Source organism: Guyanagaster necrorhizus (genome assembly GCF_019112545.1).
Source record: "Guyanagaster necrorhizus MCA 3950 unplaced genomic scaffold BT62scaffold_32, whole genome shotgun sequence".
In the NCBI taxonomy this organism is placed as follows: Eukaryota; Fungi; Basidiomycota; class Agaricomycetes; order Agaricales; family Physalacriaceae; genus Guyanagaster; species Guyanagaster necrorhizus.
In genome coordinates, this window is record NW_025064911.1 from 361,555 (window position 1) to 382,750 (window position 21,196).

General features: G+C 48.9%; 11 protein-coding genes across 11 annotated transcripts; 5 read left to right on the plus strand and 6 right to left on the minus strand.

Moving 5' to 3' along the window:
* Positions 1 to 52: 52 nt before the first annotated feature.
* Positions 53 to 562, plus strand: BT62DRAFT_936483 (uncharacterized protein). Its single transcript, XM_043187133.1, has one exon. It carries the CDS (start codon positions 323 to 325, stop codon positions 509 to 511), a length of 189 nt encoding a protein of 62 aa, XP_043035624.1. The 5' UTR covers positions 53 to 322; the 3' UTR covers positions 512 to 562.
* Positions 563 to 4,657: 4,095 nt separating this feature from the next.
* Positions 4,658 to 5,171, minus strand: BT62DRAFT_458358 (uncharacterized protein). Its single transcript, XM_043180974.1, has 2 exons — positions 4,850 to 5,171; positions 4,658 to 4,675 (listed from the first exon to the last, which is right to left on the minus strand). The coding sequence occupies exon 1, from the start codon at positions 5,065 to 5,067 to the stop codon at positions 4,876 to 4,878; it is 192 nt and encodes a 63-aa protein (XP_043035625.1). The 5' UTR covers positions 5,068 to 5,171; the 3' UTR covers positions 4,658 to 4,675; positions 4,850 to 4,875.
* On the minus strand, positions 5,159 to 6,991 carry BT62DRAFT_974148 (NADH-ubiquinone oxidoreductase). The gene is made up of 7 exons (XM_043189150.1): positions 6,955 to 6,991; positions 6,769 to 6,908; positions 6,560 to 6,723; positions 5,835 to 6,515; positions 5,679 to 5,787; positions 5,501 to 5,631; positions 5,159 to 5,452 (listed from the first exon to the last, which is right to left on the minus strand). Exons 1-7 carry the CDS (start codon positions 6,971 to 6,973, stop codon positions 5,224 to 5,226), a joined length of 1,473 nt encoding a protein of 490 aa, XP_043035626.1. The 5' UTR covers positions 6,974 to 6,991; the 3' UTR covers positions 5,159 to 5,223.
* Positions 6,992 to 7,063: 72 nt separating this feature from the next.
* Positions 7,064 to 8,398, minus strand: BT62DRAFT_936485 (uncharacterized protein). Its single transcript, XM_043187134.1, has one exon. It carries the CDS (start codon positions 8,167 to 8,169, stop codon positions 7,117 to 7,119), a length of 1,053 nt encoding a protein of 350 aa, XP_043035627.1. The 5' UTR covers positions 8,170 to 8,398; the 3' UTR covers positions 7,064 to 7,116.
* Positions 8,399 to 9,078: 680 nt separating this feature from the next.
* Positions 9,079 to 10,127, minus strand: BT62DRAFT_974153 (proteasome subunit alpha type 5). The gene is made up of 5 exons (XM_043189151.1): positions 10,070 to 10,127; positions 9,979 to 10,023; positions 9,909 to 9,934; positions 9,396 to 9,863; positions 9,079 to 9,351 (listed from the first exon to the last, which is right to left on the minus strand). Exons 1-5 carry the CDS (start codon positions 10,092 to 10,094, stop codon positions 9,187 to 9,189), a joined length of 729 nt encoding a protein of 242 aa, XP_043035628.1. The 5' UTR covers positions 10,095 to 10,127; the 3' UTR covers positions 9,079 to 9,186.
* Positions 10,128 to 10,146: 19 nt separating this feature from the next.
* Positions 10,147 to 11,154, minus strand: BT62DRAFT_936487 (uncharacterized protein; the record flags this gene model as incomplete). The annotated part of the gene is made up of 2 exons (XM_043187135.1): positions 10,956 to 11,154; positions 10,147 to 10,908 (listed from the first exon to the last, which is right to left on the minus strand). Coding segments are annotated over exons 1-2 (890 nt in total), but the record flags the coding sequence as incomplete, so codon positions are not given.
* A 554-nt stretch (positions 11,155 to 11,708) lies between these two features.
* BT62DRAFT_1041496 (uncharacterized protein) lies at positions 11,709 to 13,019 on the plus strand (the record flags this gene model as incomplete). Its single annotated transcript, XM_043178430.1, has 4 exons — positions 11,709 to 11,740; positions 11,783 to 12,242; positions 12,292 to 12,619; positions 12,678 to 13,019. 4 exons carry the CDS (start codon positions 11,709 to 11,711, stop codon positions 12,806 to 12,808), a joined length of 951 nt encoding a protein of 316 aa, XP_043035630.1. The 3' UTR covers positions 12,809 to 13,019.
* Positions 12,992 to 13,948, plus strand: BT62DRAFT_1010904 (kinase-like protein; the record flags this gene model as incomplete). Its single annotated transcript, XM_043177705.1, has 8 exons — positions 12,992 to 13,102; positions 13,159 to 13,189; positions 13,240 to 13,277; positions 13,325 to 13,387; positions 13,447 to 13,537; positions 13,617 to 13,727; positions 13,784 to 13,803; positions 13,862 to 13,948. The coding sequence occupies 8 exons, from the start codon at positions 12,992 to 12,994 to the stop codon at positions 13,946 to 13,948; spliced, it is 552 nt and encodes a 183-aa protein (XP_043035631.1).
* Positions 13,949 to 14,381: 433 nt separating this feature from the next.
* On the plus strand, positions 14,382 to 17,105 carry BT62DRAFT_936489 (glycogen synthase). Its single transcript, XM_043187136.1, has 7 exons — positions 14,382 to 14,839; positions 14,892 to 15,371; positions 15,419 to 15,485; positions 15,534 to 15,729; positions 15,791 to 16,130; positions 16,188 to 16,705; positions 16,762 to 17,105. Exons 1-7 carry the CDS (start codon positions 14,399 to 14,401, stop codon positions 16,910 to 16,912), a joined length of 2,193 nt encoding a protein of 730 aa, XP_043035632.1. The 5' UTR covers positions 14,382 to 14,398; the 3' UTR covers positions 16,913 to 17,105.
* A 262-nt stretch (positions 17,106 to 17,367) lies between these two features.
* Positions 17,368 to 19,123, minus strand: BT62DRAFT_1010906 (uncharacterized protein; the record flags this gene model as incomplete). Its single annotated transcript, XM_043177706.1, has 9 exons — positions 17,368 to 17,576; positions 17,645 to 17,765; positions 17,814 to 17,874; positions 17,947 to 18,168; positions 18,228 to 18,385; positions 18,454 to 18,645; positions 18,723 to 18,881; positions 18,944 to 19,040; positions 19,095 to 19,123. The coding sequence occupies 9 exons, from the start codon at positions 19,121 to 19,123 to the stop codon at positions 17,368 to 17,370; spliced, it is 1,248 nt and encodes a 415-aa protein (XP_043035633.1).
* A 131-nt stretch (positions 19,124 to 19,254) lies between these two features.
* On the plus strand, positions 19,255 to 20,389 carry BT62DRAFT_1079649 (uncharacterized protein). The gene is made up of 2 exons (XM_043179510.1): positions 19,255 to 19,554; positions 19,604 to 20,389. The coding sequence occupies exons 1-2, from the start codon at positions 19,298 to 19,300 to the stop codon at positions 20,340 to 20,342; spliced, it is 996 nt and encodes a 331-aa protein (XP_043035634.1). The 5' UTR covers positions 19,255 to 19,297; the 3' UTR covers positions 20,343 to 20,389.
* The last annotated feature ends 807 nt before the right edge of the window (positions 20,390 to 21,196 follow it).

Here is a 21,196-nt window from a genome sequence, read left to right on the forward strand (position 1 = left end):
TTGTCAGCAAGGTGGTATCGTGAGTGAAGCCTAAAAAGAAAGGTGTCGGGGGGGGGGGGGGGGGGACCCCTGATCAAGAACCACCACCATGTGTGGTTCGGCGTCTAGCCACTGCAAGCCTGGCTCAAGGGATTCTGCTCGTCAAAGCATCGGGCAGGATAATAAGCCGTTCCTGCACCTTTGATGGTCAGGAGAAATGTCTCGTAGTCTTGAGACATCCCAGATATTATGGCAGGAGCCACTACATCTATGTAGTAGTTAGTCGATATACTCCAATACGAACCCCTCGGGCATCCTCTCTTCGCACAGGCTGACTCCTGACATGAATGAACCACCGCTGAGCTCCCCATTGCTGGCAGTAGCAAGGCTCAAGCACTCCCCAGTGTCCGAACTCGAGCCACTAGCCGCTGAAACAGTGGACGCGTGTCAAACTAGCTATGATGTTACGTCACGCGAATCACACTCAAAGACCGCGCCCAATGTCTTCACCTCGAGACACGAGACGAAATGAACACCAACGTACCTTCAATATCGACGACCCACGTGAGTACTGCGAATAGACTGGAAGAGTGCCACTCAAACAGAATTCATCTCTACCACCCGGCAATAAGCCAAACAAAGGATGCTGATGATGCACCACCCTCCCTTGTTCGAGGCCCCTTCAAGGGTGCTTCTGACAACATCAACTAATTTCTAATTGATTGCAAGCAATACTTTGAGATGTATGCTGTCTTTTTAGGGACAGACATGAACAGAGTCACATTTGCCTCATCTTACCTTGAAGACAAAGTGAAAACCTGATGGATCCTTATCTCCTTTAATTTCTACTCAATAACCAGGCAGCACCATTGACTACTGTCCTGGTCAGTCTTCAAGCAAATGCTTACAGACAAATTCATTGATCCAGCAGTGCAAGAAGTCTACAAATCAAAGATCAAGGAATATAAGATGAGTGATAAGTTGGCCACTGAGTACTTCAATGAACTAGAATGGCTTGCAAAGCTTGCTAGGATTCATGATGACATTGACAATGACAGAAGAATAGTTGAGGCACTCAAACAGGGTGCCCCTCCCTCCTATATCAAAATGATATTGGACATTAGAATGAACATCCTGAAGGGATACAATGCTTGGAAGGAATGGGTCATCAAGATGTATAAAGAGAGGCAATGGCAGAAAGCAGAACAATCCAATCTACAAGAGTATTGCAAGCTGAGCCAATCAACAAACTCCAAGCCTGGCAATCAGACTACTGCTAAGATCACTATATTATTATTGATGACTCCTAGTTATGGGACACAGAAGACCAGAATGGATACCACATACATGAGTGCTGATAAACCAATGGGCATTGACTATCTCAAGAAGGAGGGAAAGTGTTTCAATTGCAGCCAAAAGGGGCATATGTTGAAAGATTGTCTGAAGAAGAAGCACATGTGAGAAGACATTTGGGCCCAAATCACTGAGTTGCAGAAAGAAGAAGAAGACCTCAGCAAGGAAACAAAGATTGAGGAGATAAAAGATAAGGCTGACTAGTGAGTGATTCCACTAGGTCAGCCAGAGGACTCAACAGTGTGCAATCAACAGCTGCTGGATAGGCTGATAGTACTTTTATAGTTACCCCTATGTCTAAATTATGCATGCATTTGAATATACCCAAATCCTTTACTGTTGTGCACACTAACAAAGAATTGCTAAACTAAAAAACTCAACTGCCTATAGGCTGAACAGGAGGAGAGACCCCCCAATAGGTGGCTTAAGCTATTTGACACCAAATAGACCTGGAGAGCCATCAGAGATGCTACAATGGAGGAAGCAGCCAAGGCAGTGCTTAAAATTTGGGTACACAAGACTCAAGCCAAAGAAGTCATTGATAAAATGGTCAAAGAGATGCAACAAGCTGAGCAGTGCTGAGTCCTGGAGTGGCTTGATAAGCTATATGAACTCCAGAGATACATTCAACGAGCAAAGACCCCAGGGTGAGACTTAATAACCAAAGTTCAGATTGAAACCCTTACCAATAGATCAATGCATATAGTAAGGCTTCTTTAACAGGTCAGGGCAGCATTGTAGGACAGCAGCATTTTTGGATAACACCTCCATTGGATTTGGCCATTGATCAAATGGTAGTCAATGCCACTTGGCTGGTGGTTCAGAAAATGAGTGTAAGGAGTTGTTATCCACAACTAGGCATCTCATTAGTCTGGCCTCCTTTTATACTATGACTCTGTTTTGCATGGTAAATCCTAGTCTGATAGCTTCAGAATCATCCTTGACAAGATTCTTGCCACTTCTTTCAGCTTTGTCCAGTGGTGGCTGTTCACTAAAAAGCCAGCTCCCTTTGCCAGTCTAAGGGTTTCAGAATTCAGTGGGCCATATAGTCAGCTGGAGTCAGGATTGGAACAGCCAAGTTGCTGAGGATTGAATTGACAGTGAGGAGTATGAGTATCAGCTTTCTTGAGTTCAAATTGATGGGGCTATATAAATGGCTTGCTTTGGTACCATGGACAGAGTCTATGGCATTGGCTGGATGTTGAATTTAGACTTATACTTTGGCAGACTGCCAAGTTGGTCTTTGGGATGCCTTCTGTTATATATATTAATAGCATATTCTATGGCAGAATATTGTAGAATATCCTGTCATTTGTCATCTTCTGTATCAATATACTTTTGTCCCATCTTTAATGCTAACCACTTAGCATCTCTCCATAGAAACATTACCTCCTCCTTGTATAGGCCCATATATTCCCTCTCTCTGTTCTGTTGAATTTCTTCAGCTAGAGCTCCCTTGTCAGTCTCTTCTTCTGAATATTCTCAACTCTTCCACTTAAGAGAGACATCCTGAATTCTCTCTCTGTTGTTCTTGTCCTCTTTCTCTACACTCTCTTCCTTCTCACTGTCCTTGATGTGGGAGCTGTTGTGCAGATCATAAATTGGAGGGTTCTGGAGTCATATAGTTGCTAGAGAGCTGGTTGACACTTTGAGCAGGGGTGCTTGGATTAGATTGAGTAGGAGGCTGCTTGATGGGTCCTGTGCTGATTGCAGCATTGTCTTGGTGGCTGCTCTATGCTCAGTGCTCCTTCAGCTCTTGGTGATATCTGCAGAAGTTTCTATAAAACCTAGGATTGAGAAAAAGGGCTGCAATCCTTCTGCTCAGGAATCATCAGAGCCCATGGTCAGAGATATAGGCATTGAGAGAGACTTGAAGCCTGTAGGCATCAAGTATGGAGTTGGCATATGAGGGAATGGTATCAGTGTCAGTGATATTGGAACTAGTTGCTCTGATAGAGGAGTAAGTGTGCCACCTGGTAGCCTTGGAGGAGGTGACAGTCTCAGCAGATCCTGCTTAGAGGTTAGTGCTAGCAGGGGTGCTGGACTCTCAGAATAGAGAGGTGGTTGATTCTATTCATAGTCTATACCAACTGAGGCTCCCTGAGCCCCAGGTTGCTGCTTCAAGTTCTCACTATTACCATCTAAACTGATGGTTGTACTGCTCTTCATCATGTAATGCTTGTCATTGTGTCTGCTTAGCCTCAGCCCAATTGAGATCAGCCTGCTCTTCTATTGCTCAAATTTCTTCTTCAGTGAAATCTCTTGTGAAATGTTTGATAATATCCACAATAGTTGGTCTCTCAAATTCATAGGCTCTTCCTGGCTCTATGTCTCAGGCATAAGGGTTCCTATGAGTGAAGGGGGCTGAGCTTGACTCCAAAGTTGCATAGAATGAGTCATGTCCAGAGTTTGAGGGTGAAACAGATCAAGGTCCTAGAGCCATTCAAGTGGCATCAAGAGAGTCCCAAGCATGGTTTCCAATCTCATGCTTGACTGGGATGGTGGAAGGGTCAGGGAATCACTTGTAGTCATCAAAGAAGTTATCAGAGATATTCTTGTCCTCATGGTTTGAGACTGGAGGGAAGCCCAGTGGGATCTATGGGTTTCTGAAACCTGCAAGGTGATTGTTTCAGTCTCTGCTGCTTGGTTGGATGGGTCTGAGATCCTTTCAGTCCTTCTTCTGGTATGTTGGCTTCTCAAAGTCTGCAAACACCAGTTCAGAGTCATAGCCAATGGTGATAAGATACTTGCAGTGAGTTTTGAGTAGAGCTGATATGTTTTCTTTCCACTCACTATCATTGGAGGTATTAAGATTGTTGAAGCTCTTTTGGTTGTATCAAAGGATGGCATGATGTATATAGTGATATTGTCATGACAGTGAAGTGACTGATGGAGAGTATAGCAGAGTATGAGCAAGACACAGAAAATCTCAAAATAGGCCTTAGAGCATGAGACTCAGAACCTGTTGCAGGAGGTGCAGTGAATATCAGCCAGGCTGAGTGTGATGGTCAATTGCTTAAAGAGAATTGACTGTCAACTGATGGCAAAACTGTCTAAGCTTATGTAAGGTTGACTTTAATGTGATGTACTTGTATCATTCTGCAACAGTTTTGTCCTCACAGATGTTTTTTCTGGAAGGTTTTGACACACTGGCCATGTCACCCTTACATCCACTTGATAATCTCACTATCATTCTCTCATTCTCTCATTAATTTAGCCCATTGGGACTTTACTCTTAGCTTTAGATAGTGGTGGTAGTTCTTTAATTGTAACATTGTAACGTGGCTAAAATTTCACTCTGCCTGGGGATAGGGAATTCATTGGGGATCATTATTGTTGGAATCTGCGAGAGAGTTTGAGCATTCCAGCATGCTGAGTAAGGAAGGAATCCAAGGGAAATTGAAGGAATTAGGTAGAAACTACTAGAAAAGGAGTAGTCTAGTATAAATATGAGAAGTCAATGGGGAACTCCTCAGAAGTTTGTAACCCAAAGACTAAAGGTCTTACAAGCACGTACTCTGGATACAGTCCAAATCTCAACAATTATGGCAGGTAGTTGACACAAAACTGGGGCTTTCCGTTCTGATAGGCTATTCCTACCGGGACACCCCATGGGCTCTTGAATGGTTCTAGGATGCCTTGTGCATAACAAGTATCAATTTGTTTGTCCATCATTTCCTTCTTAGCGAGAGACGTCGCGTACTTTGGGAAGCTTATGTCCGAGCCCTCAATCATTATGTTCCAGTCCTACCGCTCTTGTTGATCGACTGGCATCAACCGAAGCGGAAACTGCTGGAATATATTCGAAACCGGCAACAGCAATTTGGTCGCCGTCTGTGTTCTTTCACTTTCAAGATTCAAAATTTCATCCTTAGAAGAAAACGGTGCATTCTACACACTCGGAGCCTCAATAGGCAACCTTGCTCCCAAATTATCGGGTACCGCCAACATATCATTCACCTCGCTCACCAACGTACCTCCAAATGCCACGGCTCCATGGTCCTGCCTATACTTGGCGATGCGCGCCTCGACCTCGGGGCGGAAATGGCGCATCAGGCCTTGGATGGGCCACGCAGCGGCATCACCCAAGGCGCAGATCGTGCGGCCTTCGACTTGTTTCCTAGAAACAGGCATGAATAAAAGGAAGGAGGGATGGGATGGGGCGTACGTCAACTCGAGCAGCATATCAATCTCTCGAACGTGTCCCCGTCCTTCGACCATGCGATCCATCATGTTCATCATCCAAGTAGTACCCTCTCTACAAGGCGTGCATTGTCCACAAGATTCATGTTTGTAAAACTACAATGCCCATTAATAATGAGAAGTGAATGGAAGAAACAACACACCTGTGAGAAACGAGCAATGGCAGCGACGATATCGGTGCTCTTGTCCATGACGATGACAGCACCGGTTCCCAAACCCGACTGGGCGTCTTTGAGAGAGTCATAGTCCATCCTACCCACAAATCAGTAGAAACTCAGAGCATAAGGAAAGCGACTCACAAAACCTCTGAGCACTTGTCTATAGGCAACACCGGCACAGAACACCCTCCAGGTATAATCCCAAGCAAATTATCCCATCCACCCCTCACACCGCCACAATGCCTCTCAACCAATTCCTTCAAGGGGATACTCATCTCCTCCTCGACGACACACGGGTTATTCACATGCCCACTGATACAAAACAGCTTTGTGCCCTGGTTCCTCTCCCTCCCAAAGCCGGCAAACCAGCTTCCCCCTCGTCTACAGATCGTCGGGGCCACAGCAACGGTCTCGACGTTCGCTACCGTCGTCGGGCATCCAAATAGTCCCACATCCGCCGGGAACGGGGGCTTCAGGCGTGGCTTGCCCTGCTTCCCCTCTAGACTCTCGATAAGGGCCGTCTCCTCACCACAGATATACGCGCCGGCTCCACGGTGGAGGTACACATCAAACGAGTATCCCGAGCCACAAGCATCCTTTCCAATAAGACCCGCAGCGTACGCCTCGTTGATGGCCTGCTGGAGGTGGCTCGCTTCCTGGAAGAACTCACCTCGGATGTAAATGTACGCTGCGGTTGCATTCATGCCCCGGCCTGCGACGAGGCAGCCCTCGACGAGCTTGTGGGGGTCTCCGCGGAGGATCTCGCGGTCCTTGCATGTGCCGGGCTCGCCTTCGTCGGCGTTGACGACGAGATAGCGGGGTCTGCTCGATAAGCGTACGGCTAACCAACAAAACAGTAGACACACCTCGGATCCTTCTCCCATCCAGGCTTGTTCATAAAACTCCATTTGAGACCGCTAGGAAAGCCGGCGCCTCCACGACCGCGTAGACCCGAGTCCTTGATGGTCTGGATGATCCACGAGTCGCCTTTGAGGAGTATGTCTTTGGTTCGGTGCCAGTCGCCTCTCGACTACAAAACGTTTAGTTTGGAATGATACGAGTTCGTATTACACACCTGGGCACCCTTCAAGCCATGATCATGCCGACAATACGCATTGGTGAAAATCCTATCCTGGTCTCTGAGCCCTCCGTATCTCCTGACGGGTGGTTCGGCGACCGTCGCAAACGAACGGGAACGTAGAGGGCGTAAGACGCCTACAAAGTATCAACATCTACGCGCAGGAACAAGAAAACTGGGCACCTTTTGATAATCTCAGCATGGTCGCTGAAGACAAAAGTTGTCGGTGCACGACACGGGGTTGGCCGAACCAATCGGACGGCGAAGTTTCCACACTCAGTGACAAACATACTGCCACAACCGCCAGGCTCGTGAATTATAAAATACAGACAACATATACGAATTCTAAGCAACTTTTTTCTCTTTTCGTTCGAGAATCTCAACCCATTTTCTAGGGAACCAACCCTCTCTTCCATCCCTCGTCCGACCCTTCCACCACTCCGACTCAACAGACAACCTCGGATCGACCTCTGCCCCAGTCGACGGATCCAATTTGGCCACAATCGCCACAATCTCGTTTTCCTTCAAGGCCAGCTCTTGATGATTCGTCGCATCGAACGGATAGAGGGCCCTCACAAACGTGAGACTCGCAGGATCCAATGGACCCTGAATAGCGTGCTGCTGCTCCCTCTGGGCCTTTTCGCTGATGAGTTTAATGAGTCTTGTCATCGCCAACGGAATGCCAAGGACGGCAAGTAGGAAGATAATGAGCGGTTTCTTGTTTATCGGCTGTCGAGGCGGAGGAGGAGGCGTCCCATTAGCGAAACGCTTGAAATCCCCGCCAAATCCTCCATCATTTGGGCGGCCAGTAAGTAACCCTCTCATCCACCTAACGAGACCAAACAAGCCGAGCACCCCTCCCAAGGCATCTCTGAGCTGGCCAAACTGGTCAACGACACCGACCATGGCAAAGAAACTGGAATGGGTGGCCATAAAGGTGCTCTCGAGCATCTGTGCGACGCCGGTAAATGTCTGGACAATCGAGTGGAGGAGGCTAAATGTATGCTGCGTCGTGCTCTCCAACTGCTGCGTCAGACTTGGCATATTGGGGTCCCCGAAACCGCCACCATAGGGCATCCCATATCCCATGCCGCCGAACCCGCCTCCCATCCCGTACCCGGCTCCATAGCCCATCCCTCCGTATCCCATCCCTCCATATCCCATTCCACCGTATCCCATGCCACCGTACCCGCCTGCCATGCCCCCATAGCCCCCATACGTGCCCATACGTGAGTACGGCGATGCAGCATATGGAGACGAGCTGATCGCTGTAGTTGTCCCAAATGCAGGCGGCCTCTCTGGCACTGCAGAGGTAGTCGTCATCGATGGCAAAGACGGAGGCGCAGCAGAAGAAGAAGAAGCTACATTCCTCTCCCAGGGCTTGGGTGGTGAGCCCATGATCGTCAGAGACAAGAAGAAAGTGTGACGTGACGTGACATCTTCCCCCCGCTACTTCCGTATGCCGCAACGAATGGGAGGGAGAGGAAATAAGCCACCAGTGGGCTTATTTATCTCGTGAGTGAGATTCGGGAGGAAGACGCACTCGCCCTGAAATCAAGACTCAAATGGGTGGGGGGGAGGAAAACGATGCTGGCCGCGAGAAACAAACTCTCGATGCTTAGGTCAGCACCTTATGAGCGCTGACCTCGCGTGCTAGGGACGGCTCTCAACGTTCATGATCATCGAAACTCTGGCCCGGGTCCATGCCCGCCGCAACGTCGACCTCACACGCGGATTGGGGGCTATCCGCTGTGTTGTAAGGGCTGACGCGTACTCGGGCCTGACGACAAAGGAGCTCTTCCTTGCCATCAAGCAAAAGGAGCGAGCTAGCAAAGACCTGCCTGAGAAAGAGCGGGTCGGCGTAAAGTCCCTCTCGTGAGTGTCCTCCGTCCATCTCATAATAAGCTTTTTCTAACAAGTTTCAGATTCCTGAAAACAACATTGCTTCCGCTTCTCCAACTCAACCACGAAATAAAACCAGTCAAATCCCTACGCATCCCAGAAGTCAGCACCGCTGCTCACAACGCACAGAAGAAGAAGAAGGGCAAAAAGAACAAAGACGCGGACACGGTGCAACCCATTACGACCTGGGTCTGGAAACATACACCAGAATACGCGAAAGAACAAGCCCAGAAGAGCGCCGCCGCCCGTGCAGCAGCGGCAGCCAAGGACCGCCCTGTATACGGCTCAGAAGTCGGCATTGGCGAGGACTGGAGCCATCTCAATAGACGCCGCCTCCGTGCCCGGCCAGGCAAGATTCGCCGGGCACTCTTCGCCAAAAAGGCCCACGACACCATCCTTGCGGAGAGAGCACGGGTAGCAGCAGCAAAGATAGCAGAAAAGGAAAAACTAGACAGAGAAAGACGGGCGTTGAACAGAATACATGCTAGACGACGACAGAGAGTGGCTGGTAGACTACATTAATTGAATGGTACTCTTCAACGCTGCTTCATCGAGAATCTCAAAGCCATTGGCAGGCGTCACCTGAGCAAGTTGCACATTGTGATGGTCGAGCTTTTCTTCCATGACCTGCTTCAACACTCTTAATGTCAACGTCCTGGCCTCTTGCAGCGTCATTTGCTGAAAAGACATCAGAAACATCCACCCAAAAACGACTGACATACCTTGTGCCATTTATCCTGCAGCTCACTCTGTGCTGCCTCTGAGCCAGAACCAATCGCCTTGGCGTCATATCGTACACTCGTCCCAGACGGGTCGGTATGGTACAACTGAGGGCCCAGCTCGTCGTAGCCAGCAATGAGCAGCGCCACGCCAAACGGCCGACTCATCATCGCCTCCTCATCATGAACACTCTCTCCAAACCGCAGCGCCAAATCACAGACGGCCTGTGTGACGCTCTCGACTTTGATCTTTTCGTCGTAGGTGAACGCGTGGTTCTGGGACGTCACCCGGGCGTGGTCAATCATTGTTCGCGCGTCTGCCGTCAGTCCCGACATTGCGCAGCCAAGATGGCGGTCGATTTCCATGATCTTTTCTATCGAGCTTGCTTCGAGAAGCGGCGACTGCACACGCTGCTCGACGCCCAGGACGACTCCTTCTGGTGTGCGTACTCCAATTGTTGTAGACCCGAGCTGCAAACATTGAGAACAGCATTTCACTACAAGCATTACACACACCTTGATGGCCTCAATAGCATACTCGACTGGGATCATCAGTACAAGCCGCCTGTTGCAAAAAGTCACTCACCTTGGAACAGCCGTCCTTCTGGTGAAAACGTATTCACACCGCGATCTAGTACAGGTCAGTCGACGAGCGGCTGGAGCCGTACAGCACCCACCGTACTCTGAACGCGTCAAAAACATGGTGGTGGTGGTGGTGGTGGTGAAAGAGCAAAGATGAACGCGCTTGCGTATGCAGGTGACGAATGCATCTAATCTTATCTTTCCTTTTTCGTACATGACTAGCTATCCTTCACCAAATGAGGCGGAATTTCCTCTGTCTCCAATAAAAAATCATCGGCCTTGCTCCCAAATAAACCCCTCAAAAGCAGGTTCATAGCGCGCTCCTTATCCTGCCTCTCCCTCCTCATCTCAGCCCTGGTCACCCTCAATTCTTCCTGCAGCGCCTCGTTCTGCTCAACGGCATATCGATGTTTCGCCTTCATCAGCAAATACAACACCTGGCTCTGGCTCCTCCCAAAAATTCGATTCGTTCCCGGCTCGAGATGCGCGAGCAAATGCTGCGGGATCACATCCGAGCTCGACCCTGAACTATTATACCCCTCGTCGTCCTCATTCCCCCGAGGGAACGGGCTCGGCGACCCGCTCTCCATCGGCGCCAGATCGAACAAACTAAACGTCCCCAGCGTCGGCGTCTGCGACCTCGTTGACACGCTCGGCGCCACCTCGATATCATCCGGGTTCCTCTTCCGCTTCCTCGACCCGCCCCGGCCAGGCGCAGGCGGGCTCTGTTTGTGCTGGTGCCGCAAATGCTTCGCCAACGCGTCCGACCGGGTAAAACTCTTATCACATTCTGGCAGAGGACACACAAACGGCTTCTCCTTGGTGTGCGACCGCAGATGGCTCGTCAGTGCGAACCGCGACGTCTGGGGTATACCCCGCCGGTTGCACGTCGACCAATCACAAAAATAGTTGCTTTTGTTTACCCCGACGTGGTCTACATCTCATTGAGCTTATTTGAAAACAGACACCGGCACCACTGACCGACATGGATATGTTCAATCAGCGACGGCAAGTGGGTAAACACCTTGCCACACTCGCCCCACAGACACGTCGCAGTGTCCTCCTCCCCCTTTTCCTCCTCCTCCTCTGCAGCCTCAGACTCGGATGACTCGCTAAACCCGGGCGATGGCGTATTCATGGGCGACGGCGACCGGGACATGGTGGTAGATGTTTGAATATGTTTACCACGTGGCGTTGGCGTTCATGTCCAAATCAAGCAACGCACTATTTTGTTCTCCGCTCTTTTCGTGTGCCTGCGTTCATCAAATATCTCTGGCTGTGTTGGCCTTTAACCCCTATTAGAGACAGTTAGTGCGGACTGACGCTTCTGACTCGGAACTCTATGGTATAATATCTTTGTTGTGGCTCTGCTATTAACAATTGTGTTTGTCGCTTTGACAACTACGAGAGTCTTCGTCTCCAATGGAATGCCTTGTATCTTGAATTGGATGCTCAGGCTGTGTCTCTATTTGTCCCATCATATACGAATAGCAGTGACTGCAGCTGCTTTCTTGCTCCCGCACAGCTTACTCCCCACTTGCGCTAAAACCTCTTTCCACAAATCGACAGGCGAATCAATTACAAAACTCATGGAATACATCCTCACCATCCTCAGCACTACCCTGCAATGTTGGTTTCTAATCTGGGAAGTTGCAGAATCCCATCATCAAGTACATTTAGCACCCTAATAGAATTCTGCTAAGAGCATTATTAAACACCGGGACCAAGCGTAACATGGCCTCACTTGCCAAGATTCATTCTCCACTGTTTATAGGATAGCGAGCCGCTTCCGAGACAATTCCAGCCAGGTTGGAGGACTTCGCAGGAATTGTAGAGCGGGGTCGTCCATGTCCCAAGTGGTCCCAACGCCGCGGTTTTAACGAGCGAGCATACTTAAAGGACGCTCAAGCAACTGTGGAGCAGTATCAACGAGTAGCTCCGGAGTGGGATCAAGATGTTTCAGAGCGGTTTGGGGCAGCTTCAGAGCGAGCAATTTCGGAACTGGAGAGAGCCGCAAGCAAGCAGCTTGCACCCATTTTAGTAGCCATCTTCGAGTATCTTCGAGAGATTTTCGAGGAGGTTCGAGCAGCTTTTGAAGTGTTTCGAGTGTTTCGAGTAGCTTTCGAGCGGCCTCCAAGCTTGCGATTGAACCCACCATCCGTCCTCCTTCGCGTGGTAGGGCCCGTATCAATGGATCTTCGACCATTTCATCGAGAAAAGCTCTTGGAAGGAAACAGTTTACTCTCCATGGGATCCGTGTTTCTTGAGGTACATTTGTCGAGCCTTGCCCGGTCTTGCTCATTAACTCAATACCTAGAATCTGACGTGGGACACTTGGACTCCATGGAATCTCCGCTCATATGTAGCGCTTGTCGCGGCAAAACTCATCCGAAAAGGTCCTCCATACCCTCCTGCTTTCACTTCCGACCTTTCACTATTGGTGAAACGCTTAGTTAAAGCCAATCCGCAGCTCGCTTTTCAGCTCAACGCTAAGAAGCGACGACGTCATGCTCTGAAGACACCGGTAGAATCAACGGGTCTTGATGTCTCGGCCGCACTGACGTCTCGAGTGGATAATGACGATGCCCCCATTAAGGGAGCTGTGGAAGGCGCCCTGATTCAAAGATGTCTGAGCGCAATGATCAGTACGTCCTTTGGCATTACAAGAAGATATGGCAACGTAGTAACATAATATTCCGTTAGACCTTGGTGTCAGAGATCTCACCAGTGACCTAACACGAATCGGAAAGTGGCCAAAGTTTTCCGGTGGATTTCGCCGATATTTTGAAGGCGCAGCTCAGAGTCTCGAATGCAAGGGTCACCTGTCTTTCTGATTCGCGCCAATTTTATTCTAATCAATATTTGGATAATTGTCGCTGTGAAATGTCTCCGAATCTACGTTCTTCAAGCCACAAAGGTGAGCAATATTCTGCCACAGTAAGAGGAATACTGACATTTTGAAATACTTATATAAATAAATTCATATCTGGCAAGCTAGCAGTGAGAATATCGATCCGATGACGTCCATTGGAATTGTCTGTCTGTGGATGGCAAACGGCACATTGGTCGACTTCTTGAAGCACCGTCAGACGAAACTGGAAAACTCGGAGGAGCTTCGTCTCCGTCTTGTAAGATGTTCATTATGTTTTTCCCCTACATCACCGCTGATCAAATACTATTGAAGCTCATTCAAGTATGCTCTGGTTTGATGTACCGTAAGTGCTTTGCAATCCGTCCGATCGTCATCAGCTCATAAGGTAGGCAGTCCATTCGAAAAATACCGTTCATGGTGACTTACATGGTGTATGGCCCTCCCTTCCCATCTCTGCGCTTAACTAACATCAGACCAGGGAAATGTCCTTGTAGATTCCGATGGATGCGCCAGCCTAGCCGATTTCGGTCTATCAACTATGGTTGCTAAATGTCGGGGTACATCCACCAGGACTGCAGGTGACGTATCGTCACTTCATAGTGGCGCCCTACGTTAGGCAGTCCCAGAGCTTGTAATCTCACAGGGGGTGACGCACTGTGCCTTCATCCATGTGCGGACATATACTCCGCTGGTGGATTGATCATTCAAGTGAGGCTCTTTGGCTATCAGAGGGTTCATCGGGTCTGATGATTCTTCGTGGGCACATACAGGCGACGTGCCGTATTCATATTATATGAACATCGTGTTCTCGGTGCAATCATTGCAGGTGAGAAATCGAGACGTCCTACCATCGAGGAGGCGAATATCTCGCATGCACTATGGTCCGTAATAGAAGGGTGTTGGCAGAATGATCCTCTCCAACGTCCGACGGCGGCAGCACTTGCGTCACGCCTCCAAGTAATACATTCAGGACTCGGAGTTGGGCACGCATAACAGTTATTGAATTGCTTCATAGGCTGGGTTGAAAGAGGAACTACCCACGTCTGTTTCCAACTATTACCTATCTGTTCGGATTGCTTCGGTTAGCCCCTCTGATCTCTAGCTACATCCCTACACCGCACTTCCGCCACACGTTGTTCCGAGTATTCTGAAAGCGAAATTCCCCATCTTCTTCCATGCAAAACAGCCCTCTAGCGCTTATAGGTCATCGGATATTGATATCCTGTATTTCTCCCCTTGATAATCACAGCTGCGTCCAAGGTAGCTATCCATTACGATAGGTCCGGAAAGACTTTTCCAAACCATAAGCTGCAGATGCTTCGGAACTTCGATCTCCAGAGTATTGTGCCTATAATAAATACGAGGAGCCCCCAGTTACCTATATCCAAGCTTCCAGTGAGGAATTGAAATTCTAGCACAATGGAGAAGGCCAGAAGGAACAAAAAAATAATGATGTCTGTCTGTACGTGAGAACAATGACATCATCATGCTTTGATTCCAACATCTAAGCGATCAAATCCAGCAACACACTTCTTTATTTCCAACCCCCATCATGTCTGAAAAGCGCGACGTCCACCATCCGCTCCTCTTCGAATGCGCCTGGGAAGTCGCCAACAAAGTCGGCGGTATCTACACTGTCATCAAGACCAAGGTTCCCGTAACAGTGTCAGAATATGGTGATAGGTACTGCCTTATTGGCCCCCTCAGCTACAAGACAGCGCCGATGGAGGTCGAGCAACAAGAGCCTCAGGACGAGCATCTCGCTGCGACTCTCGACCTCATGCGGTCCCAGGGTGTCAAGATTCTCTACGGGCGATGGCTTATCGAGGGCGCGCCTAGAGTCCTGCTCTTCGACACCGGGAGCCAGTACAGCAGGCTTGACGAGTGGAAAGGCGACCTGTGGAATCTTGCCGGGATACCCTCGCCTCCCAATGATCACGAGACGAATGAAACCATTGTCTTCGGGTACCTGGTCGCCTGGTTCCTTGGCGAGGTAAGCGGTGCTTTTTCTGTTGGTTGCCACTCCCGCTGATCTCCCCGCCCAGTACGTTTCAAGACAACTCACAACAGCCGTCGTAGCACACTTCCACGAATGGCAGGCAGGCCTCGCTATCCCGCTCTGTCGCAAGCGTCATATTGACGTCACCACCATTTTCACCACTCATGCGACGCTGCTCGGGAGGTATCTCTGTGCTGGTTCCGTCGACTTTTACAATAACCTGCAGTACTTTGACGTCGACCATGAGGCGGGCAAACGCGGAATCTACCATCGCTACTGCATCGAGCGCAGCGCAGCGCATTGTGCTGATGTCTTCACGACGGTATCGCATATCACCGCGTACGAAGCGGAGCATCTACTCAAGCGCAAGCCGGATGGTGTCGTCCCCAATGGTCTCAACGTTAAAAAGTTCCAGGCCATGCACGAGTTCCAGAACCTGCATTCAACGTCCAAGGCAAAGATTAACGAGTTTGTCAGGGGGCATTTTTACGGGCATTATGATTTTGATCTGGATAATACATTATACGTGAGTTATCCTCTGCTTCGAACCCTTCAGAGTTTGATGGTGAATAGATGTTTACTGCGGGGCGATATGAATATCGAAACAAGGGCGTGGATATGTTCATTGAGTCGCTTGCTCGTACGTTTGCATTTTTCTTCCATCGTACTTTCAAATGATCGTATGTAGGACTTAACTACCGTCTTCAAAAGGCGGGATCCACTGTAACGGTCGTCGCCTTTATCATCATGCCCGCCGCGACCAACTCGTATACCGTTGAAGCCCTAAAAGGTCAAGCTGTGACGAAGCAGCTGCGAGACACCGTAACGGAGATCCAAAATCGGATTGGTGCGCGGCTCTTCGACCATGCGGCGAGGTCTCATGGGTACGTGTGGTATATATCTGCTCGCTGTCACCCGACCCGATACTAATCGACCAATGTGTAGAGAAATCAAGGCAATACCAACCCCCGAAGAACTCTTGTCTGCCGAAGACATCGTCCTTCTCAAGCGGCGCATATTCGCGCTCAAACGCAACTCTCTTCCGCCTATAACGACACACAACATGGCCGATGATGCGAGCGATCCTATTCTCAACCAAATCCGGAGGGTGAAACTTTTTAACCATGCCCATGATCGTGTCAAGATCGTTTTTCATCCCGACTTTTTGAACTCGAATAATCCGATTCTGGGCTTGGACTACGAGGAGTTCGTGAGGGGATGTCATCTAGGCGTGTTTCCGAGTTATTATGAGCCATGGGGATATACTCCGGCGGAGTGTACAGTGGTATGTCAGAGTCAGACCGTTTTGAGCTACCTCATACTGATGCATTTCACCTGATAGATGGGCATTCCGAGCGTGACCACTAACCTCTCCGGCTTTGGGTGTTTCATGCAGGATCTCATCGAGCGACCTGAGGACGAAGGCTGCTACATCGTTGACCGGAGGATGCAAAGCGTTGAAGACTCTGTGAACCAACTAACGGATCATATGTTCACCTTTTGCAACAAGACGCGTCGGCAGCGAATCAATCAACGCAACCGCGTAGAGCGTCTCAGTCCGTTGTTGGATTGGAAGAATCTAGGGATCGAGTATAGCAAGAGCCGGCAGCTAGGATTGAGGCGGGCATACCCTGATGCGTTTTATGGTGAGGGAGGAGAGTTTGAGGAGGACGAGGATTACTTTGCTGGTGGGGTCGGAAGGATGCCGCCTTTGAGTGTTCCTGCCAGTCCGAGGTTGAGGGGTACTGCAACGCCTGGTGATATTGGGACGTTGACGGAGGAGATGCAGAGGTTGCAGACGAGCGATTACCGGGGCCAGGCATGGCCCGGAGGAGTCGACGAGGATGATTCGTATCCATTGTGGGTTTCCCTGCCTTGCTTACTTTTGAAACCTGCTGATTCTGCTCATGTTCCAGCCCCTTGGTGATGAAGGTGAGATCGAGAAGCGGGAGCGTCATGAGTGGCGCAAGCACACCTGGTGGGAGCACGTTTCGAAGTTTGAGCGAGGGTGATTTGAAGAAAGCGGATGCGGCGCTGAACCAAGTCAATATGAATGGCATCCATTAATGATTAGAGACGTGTAAGGGGTTTGCTGTACACAACATGGTATATATACTCCGGAAATTCATCAAAAAGTACATACTGTCAACATTTTTTCATACCTACTGTTCATTTACCTTTGCTTTGTTGCATATTTATATATGGTTATTCGCAGCCATACTACAAGCAATTATTACTGTGTTACTTCACTTCAGCAAACCAAGCCCACTCTGGCATTCAAAAAAAGATGATGCAAAAAGATCTCGCGACGTAACATATATTTTACCTTGCTAGCTGTACCGAATCTTACGGTCGATGTATTCTGAATGTATAAAAAGAACAGGCTCTTTGTTCTTCTATTTGGCCATATGCCTGTCACCGTCGATTCTTTCCAGACACTCAAAAACCTGCCGCAAAGCGACCAGTCCAAAACTCAGTGCACCAAACTCCCCGGAATGGCATAAACTAAAGTCCCAGGCACATCACGCACACTTCAGACCCGCCCTGGACATCTGCTTCGTCGCAATATCCTCCTCCCCCTCATATGGCAGCAGACCCTGCCGCATCACTGCCTGCGAAGCTTGGTCTCCCATGCACGAAATCCTGTCCCTCCTCGCCCTATCAGACGAACACTTGTCCAAAATTGCCCCCACGACGACTTCCGCTTCTGAAATCTTTGTGGTCGTGAGGGCTTGGGTTGTACAGATGTACCTGAGTTCATCAGTGTATTGCTGGAAGAGAGTCGCGATTTAGTCGGACGATCCGTCAGGGGGTATGTGGGCAGAGATGTCATTCGATTGAGGGCTCGAGCTTCAAGGACAATGGGTCTGTCAAGAAGGTAGGAGAGGTAGGTGTAGTCGGCTTCTCCAGATCTTTCCAGCTAATAGAGCGGTACATCGCATATGTTACGCTTCTTGAGAGTGAACACGTTCTTATGCCCCTCCTTCTCATAGGCGGGACCTTCATCTGGCACGCCGACAAGTTGATAACTATCGGAAACAAGAATTCTAGCCCTGTGCTTGATTTCTTGTAAGACATCTACCTTGCCTGTTTGTCGCTACTCTTTTAGGAATGGTGTATCGATCCCAGGTGTCCTGATATCCAAGCTTAGGACCAAGAGTTGGTGAATGATATAAGACAACCGGTAGACGCTGCCTAAAGAATTCTTTTCCAGGATATTAGAGAGCTGTTGCATTGAGTCATCGATGGTTAAAGCATTGGCTACCGCGTCGTCTTGCAATTCATAGAACACCTCCCTTCTCACACGTTTATCTCCAGAATCACTACTAATTGCCTGGGCATGATTAATATAAGCAACAAATGACTTAAACAGAAAGATCACCTGTTGAGATACGACAGCATAGGCTTATTGAAGTAGTTTGCGATCTCGATGTTCGTTTCCGTTGATCGGGAGTCTTCGAACTTTCCCATGCTAGGCCTCAGTCGCATCCGAATGGGATTGTCATCGAGTCTCGGTTCCACAGCGATGACCTTTATAACCTAAAAAACGAATTTGATACTGAAACAAGTCAACCAGGGACCTCTTGCACAATGAAGCTATGACTTACCCCAGATGGTTTGATCACATTTTCACCATAATCTCGACAACCTTCATGTAGGCGCTCCCAGATCTCATCGTCCAAACACTCTGATATGGTGCCTGCGCCATCCGTATGTAGGTAAGGCTTCAAACCCAAATCCTCCACCACAGCCCACTGATTTCTCTGAATAGTGATTGAAGGATTCGTCGAGGTAAAGGCCTGGCCAAGTCTTGCCGTCAATTTGGACGTCATGATCAAATTGCCTTTTAAATGTCCAATATCTCGAATCCTGTCACCGAGATCCAGACCATCTCTTTGGTATTAGGATGCTGGTATTCGAATGGATTAATAAACCACACAGAATGCTCTCTCAATGCAGAGCTTGAGTAGGCCAGGAACTCAAACCTTCGTCCCGCGAGCTCAAACCCTTCCTTCAGGATACCGCCCACCTGCTCCTGTACAAATGGTTTACCCTCTACAGCTTGATCCCACTGGTATGGTAACCTGTTTTCCTCACAAAACCCACATCGAAGTTGAAGAGACGACCGTTATCGATCCGATGGAATTCTGGCGAATGAAGGACCTTCGTGAGCTCTTTCGTAACGTCCCAAGCACTGACGGTAGTTGGAAGATATAGTCATGATTCTTTGGCGTCAAAGAGTGGAGACGGAGGATAGCATGCAAAAGCCGATGGCATCACGAAACAATGAACTACATGCTTCGGCGGCAAAGCAACTTGGAACCAGGATGAAAGTGCCAAGGCACAGCCACTGCACTATCGGCCCGCGTCCGGCCCATATAAAAGGGTTACTTACTCTCTCCCGACCTTGAACTAGCCTCTAACTATCACCACGACGATAACTCTTTTATCATGTCCACTCTTTTGAAACCTACTATATCCGACGCCTTTTGGTTCGAAGACGGAAACATCGTGCTTATCGCTGCCAACGTCGCTTTCAAAGTCCATCGAGGCCAGCTTTCACGCCATTCAGAAGTCTTTGAGGACATGTTCCAATTACCTCAACCGCCTGCAGGAGCCGACCTCATGTACGATGGTACTCCTTTTGTCAATCTTCACGACTCGGCCCAGGATTTTGCTTATTTCCTCGGCGCCCTCTATGACGGACTGTACGTCGAATTTAAATCTAGCCTTCTGTCATCTCACTCGTGTGCACAGATACTTTGTGGAAACCTCCGCTTCAGACTTTGCCTGCATTTCTGCCGTGCTTCGCTTGTCAACAAAATATCTTTTCGAGCATTTACGCGTGCAATGTATGGCACGGTTGACCCAGGACTGGCCTACGACCCTTGCTGGATGGGACCGCCGAGAACAGCAAGCTACTGACGAAAACGAGCGATATCTACCTCGCGAGCGTATCTGTCACCCCATCCACATAATCAGCCTCTCCATCGAGCTCGGACTCACCGAATTTCTACCTTCTGCATTCTACGATCTCTGTCGCTACGGCCCGAGCAAGATTGTTGCCGGTTGTCCTTCTCTATATGATACTTCCTCTGTGGTAACCCTTTCAACTGACCTTCTCCGGCGCATTCTCCGCGGACGCGAAACAGGACAGCAGTTTACGGCACGTTTCATCTTGGAAGAGATACAAGGTAGTACGCCTTCCAATGATTGCTCAAACCCGGACCTATGCGCCCGGGCATTCTATTACATCACACTCAATTCGCTGAGGGCAGTATCGGGGATTACTTATGGACGTGAGGCCGATCCGCTTTTCACACTCACTCAGGCCATGTGTATGCCGGAGCGGAACGACTTTTCAGACGGCCTGAAACAGTGTGAGCTGCGAATGTGCGGGACCTGTAAGGCGGAATTCATCGATATTTGCACAAAGGCGAGGGTGCAGGTATGGGATTTGCTGGGGACTTGGTTCGGTTCGGGGGGATGCTTGTAATGCTTCCGTCATGATTCTAATGACACCTGTTTTCGAGCCTATCAGAGCTAGCCATAAAGTCGTTTCTTCCCGGTGATTGCTTCGAGTTGCAGCTTCAAACAATTCCATATCCAAGTAGGCGTTGGGAGTGTTTTATTATATTCGGAGTGGTTTCGTCCTCCGTCTTTTTATAAACCGTTGCTTCGACCATGCTCCAGCCCATCCGTTCAGGCGCTTATCATATCAGATCATCCCTCTCTTTCTTTCCCCAAGAAACATAAACTCCACTCTCTTCGATGTAATTTTTCTTTTTCTTTCAACGACTCCAAGTGGGAATATAACCCCCACCCCTCTAATGTACGTCCAGGTAATCCTGGTGGTGTTCGCATCTACTAGCAATAATAATAACCATCGTCTTGTTCTCCGCAGTCATGGATAATTTTTGTAGATTCCCTTCTACGACATTAGTGTGTGCAATTTAAGGATTACCCTATACAAACTTCTAGGTACTCATCCTGAAAACGAAACCTTTCAAGGTCCTCTTTTTTAGTGTTAGAAACACGCCGGTCCCTGTGATGGCTTACTGCATTCAGCTTGAGCTGGTGAATTGTTATTAATTCTCTCTAGGTATTGTGGGTGGATCATTTCTGCACAGTAAAACACATGCTTCACCATAACCTACTGCGCGGTATTAGACAGTTCAACATTGCCCATGTATGGCTCCTCTGTAGGATAGCATCGCCTCTGCCTGAGGATGAGCAAAATGATGCGGTGACATGCCCTCTCCATGTTCAGGCATGTAAAATTGTGAAAATTGCAAATACATGGACTGCATTCCAGTCCAGTAAGCATGTAACAGAAAATAGGACTAGAGC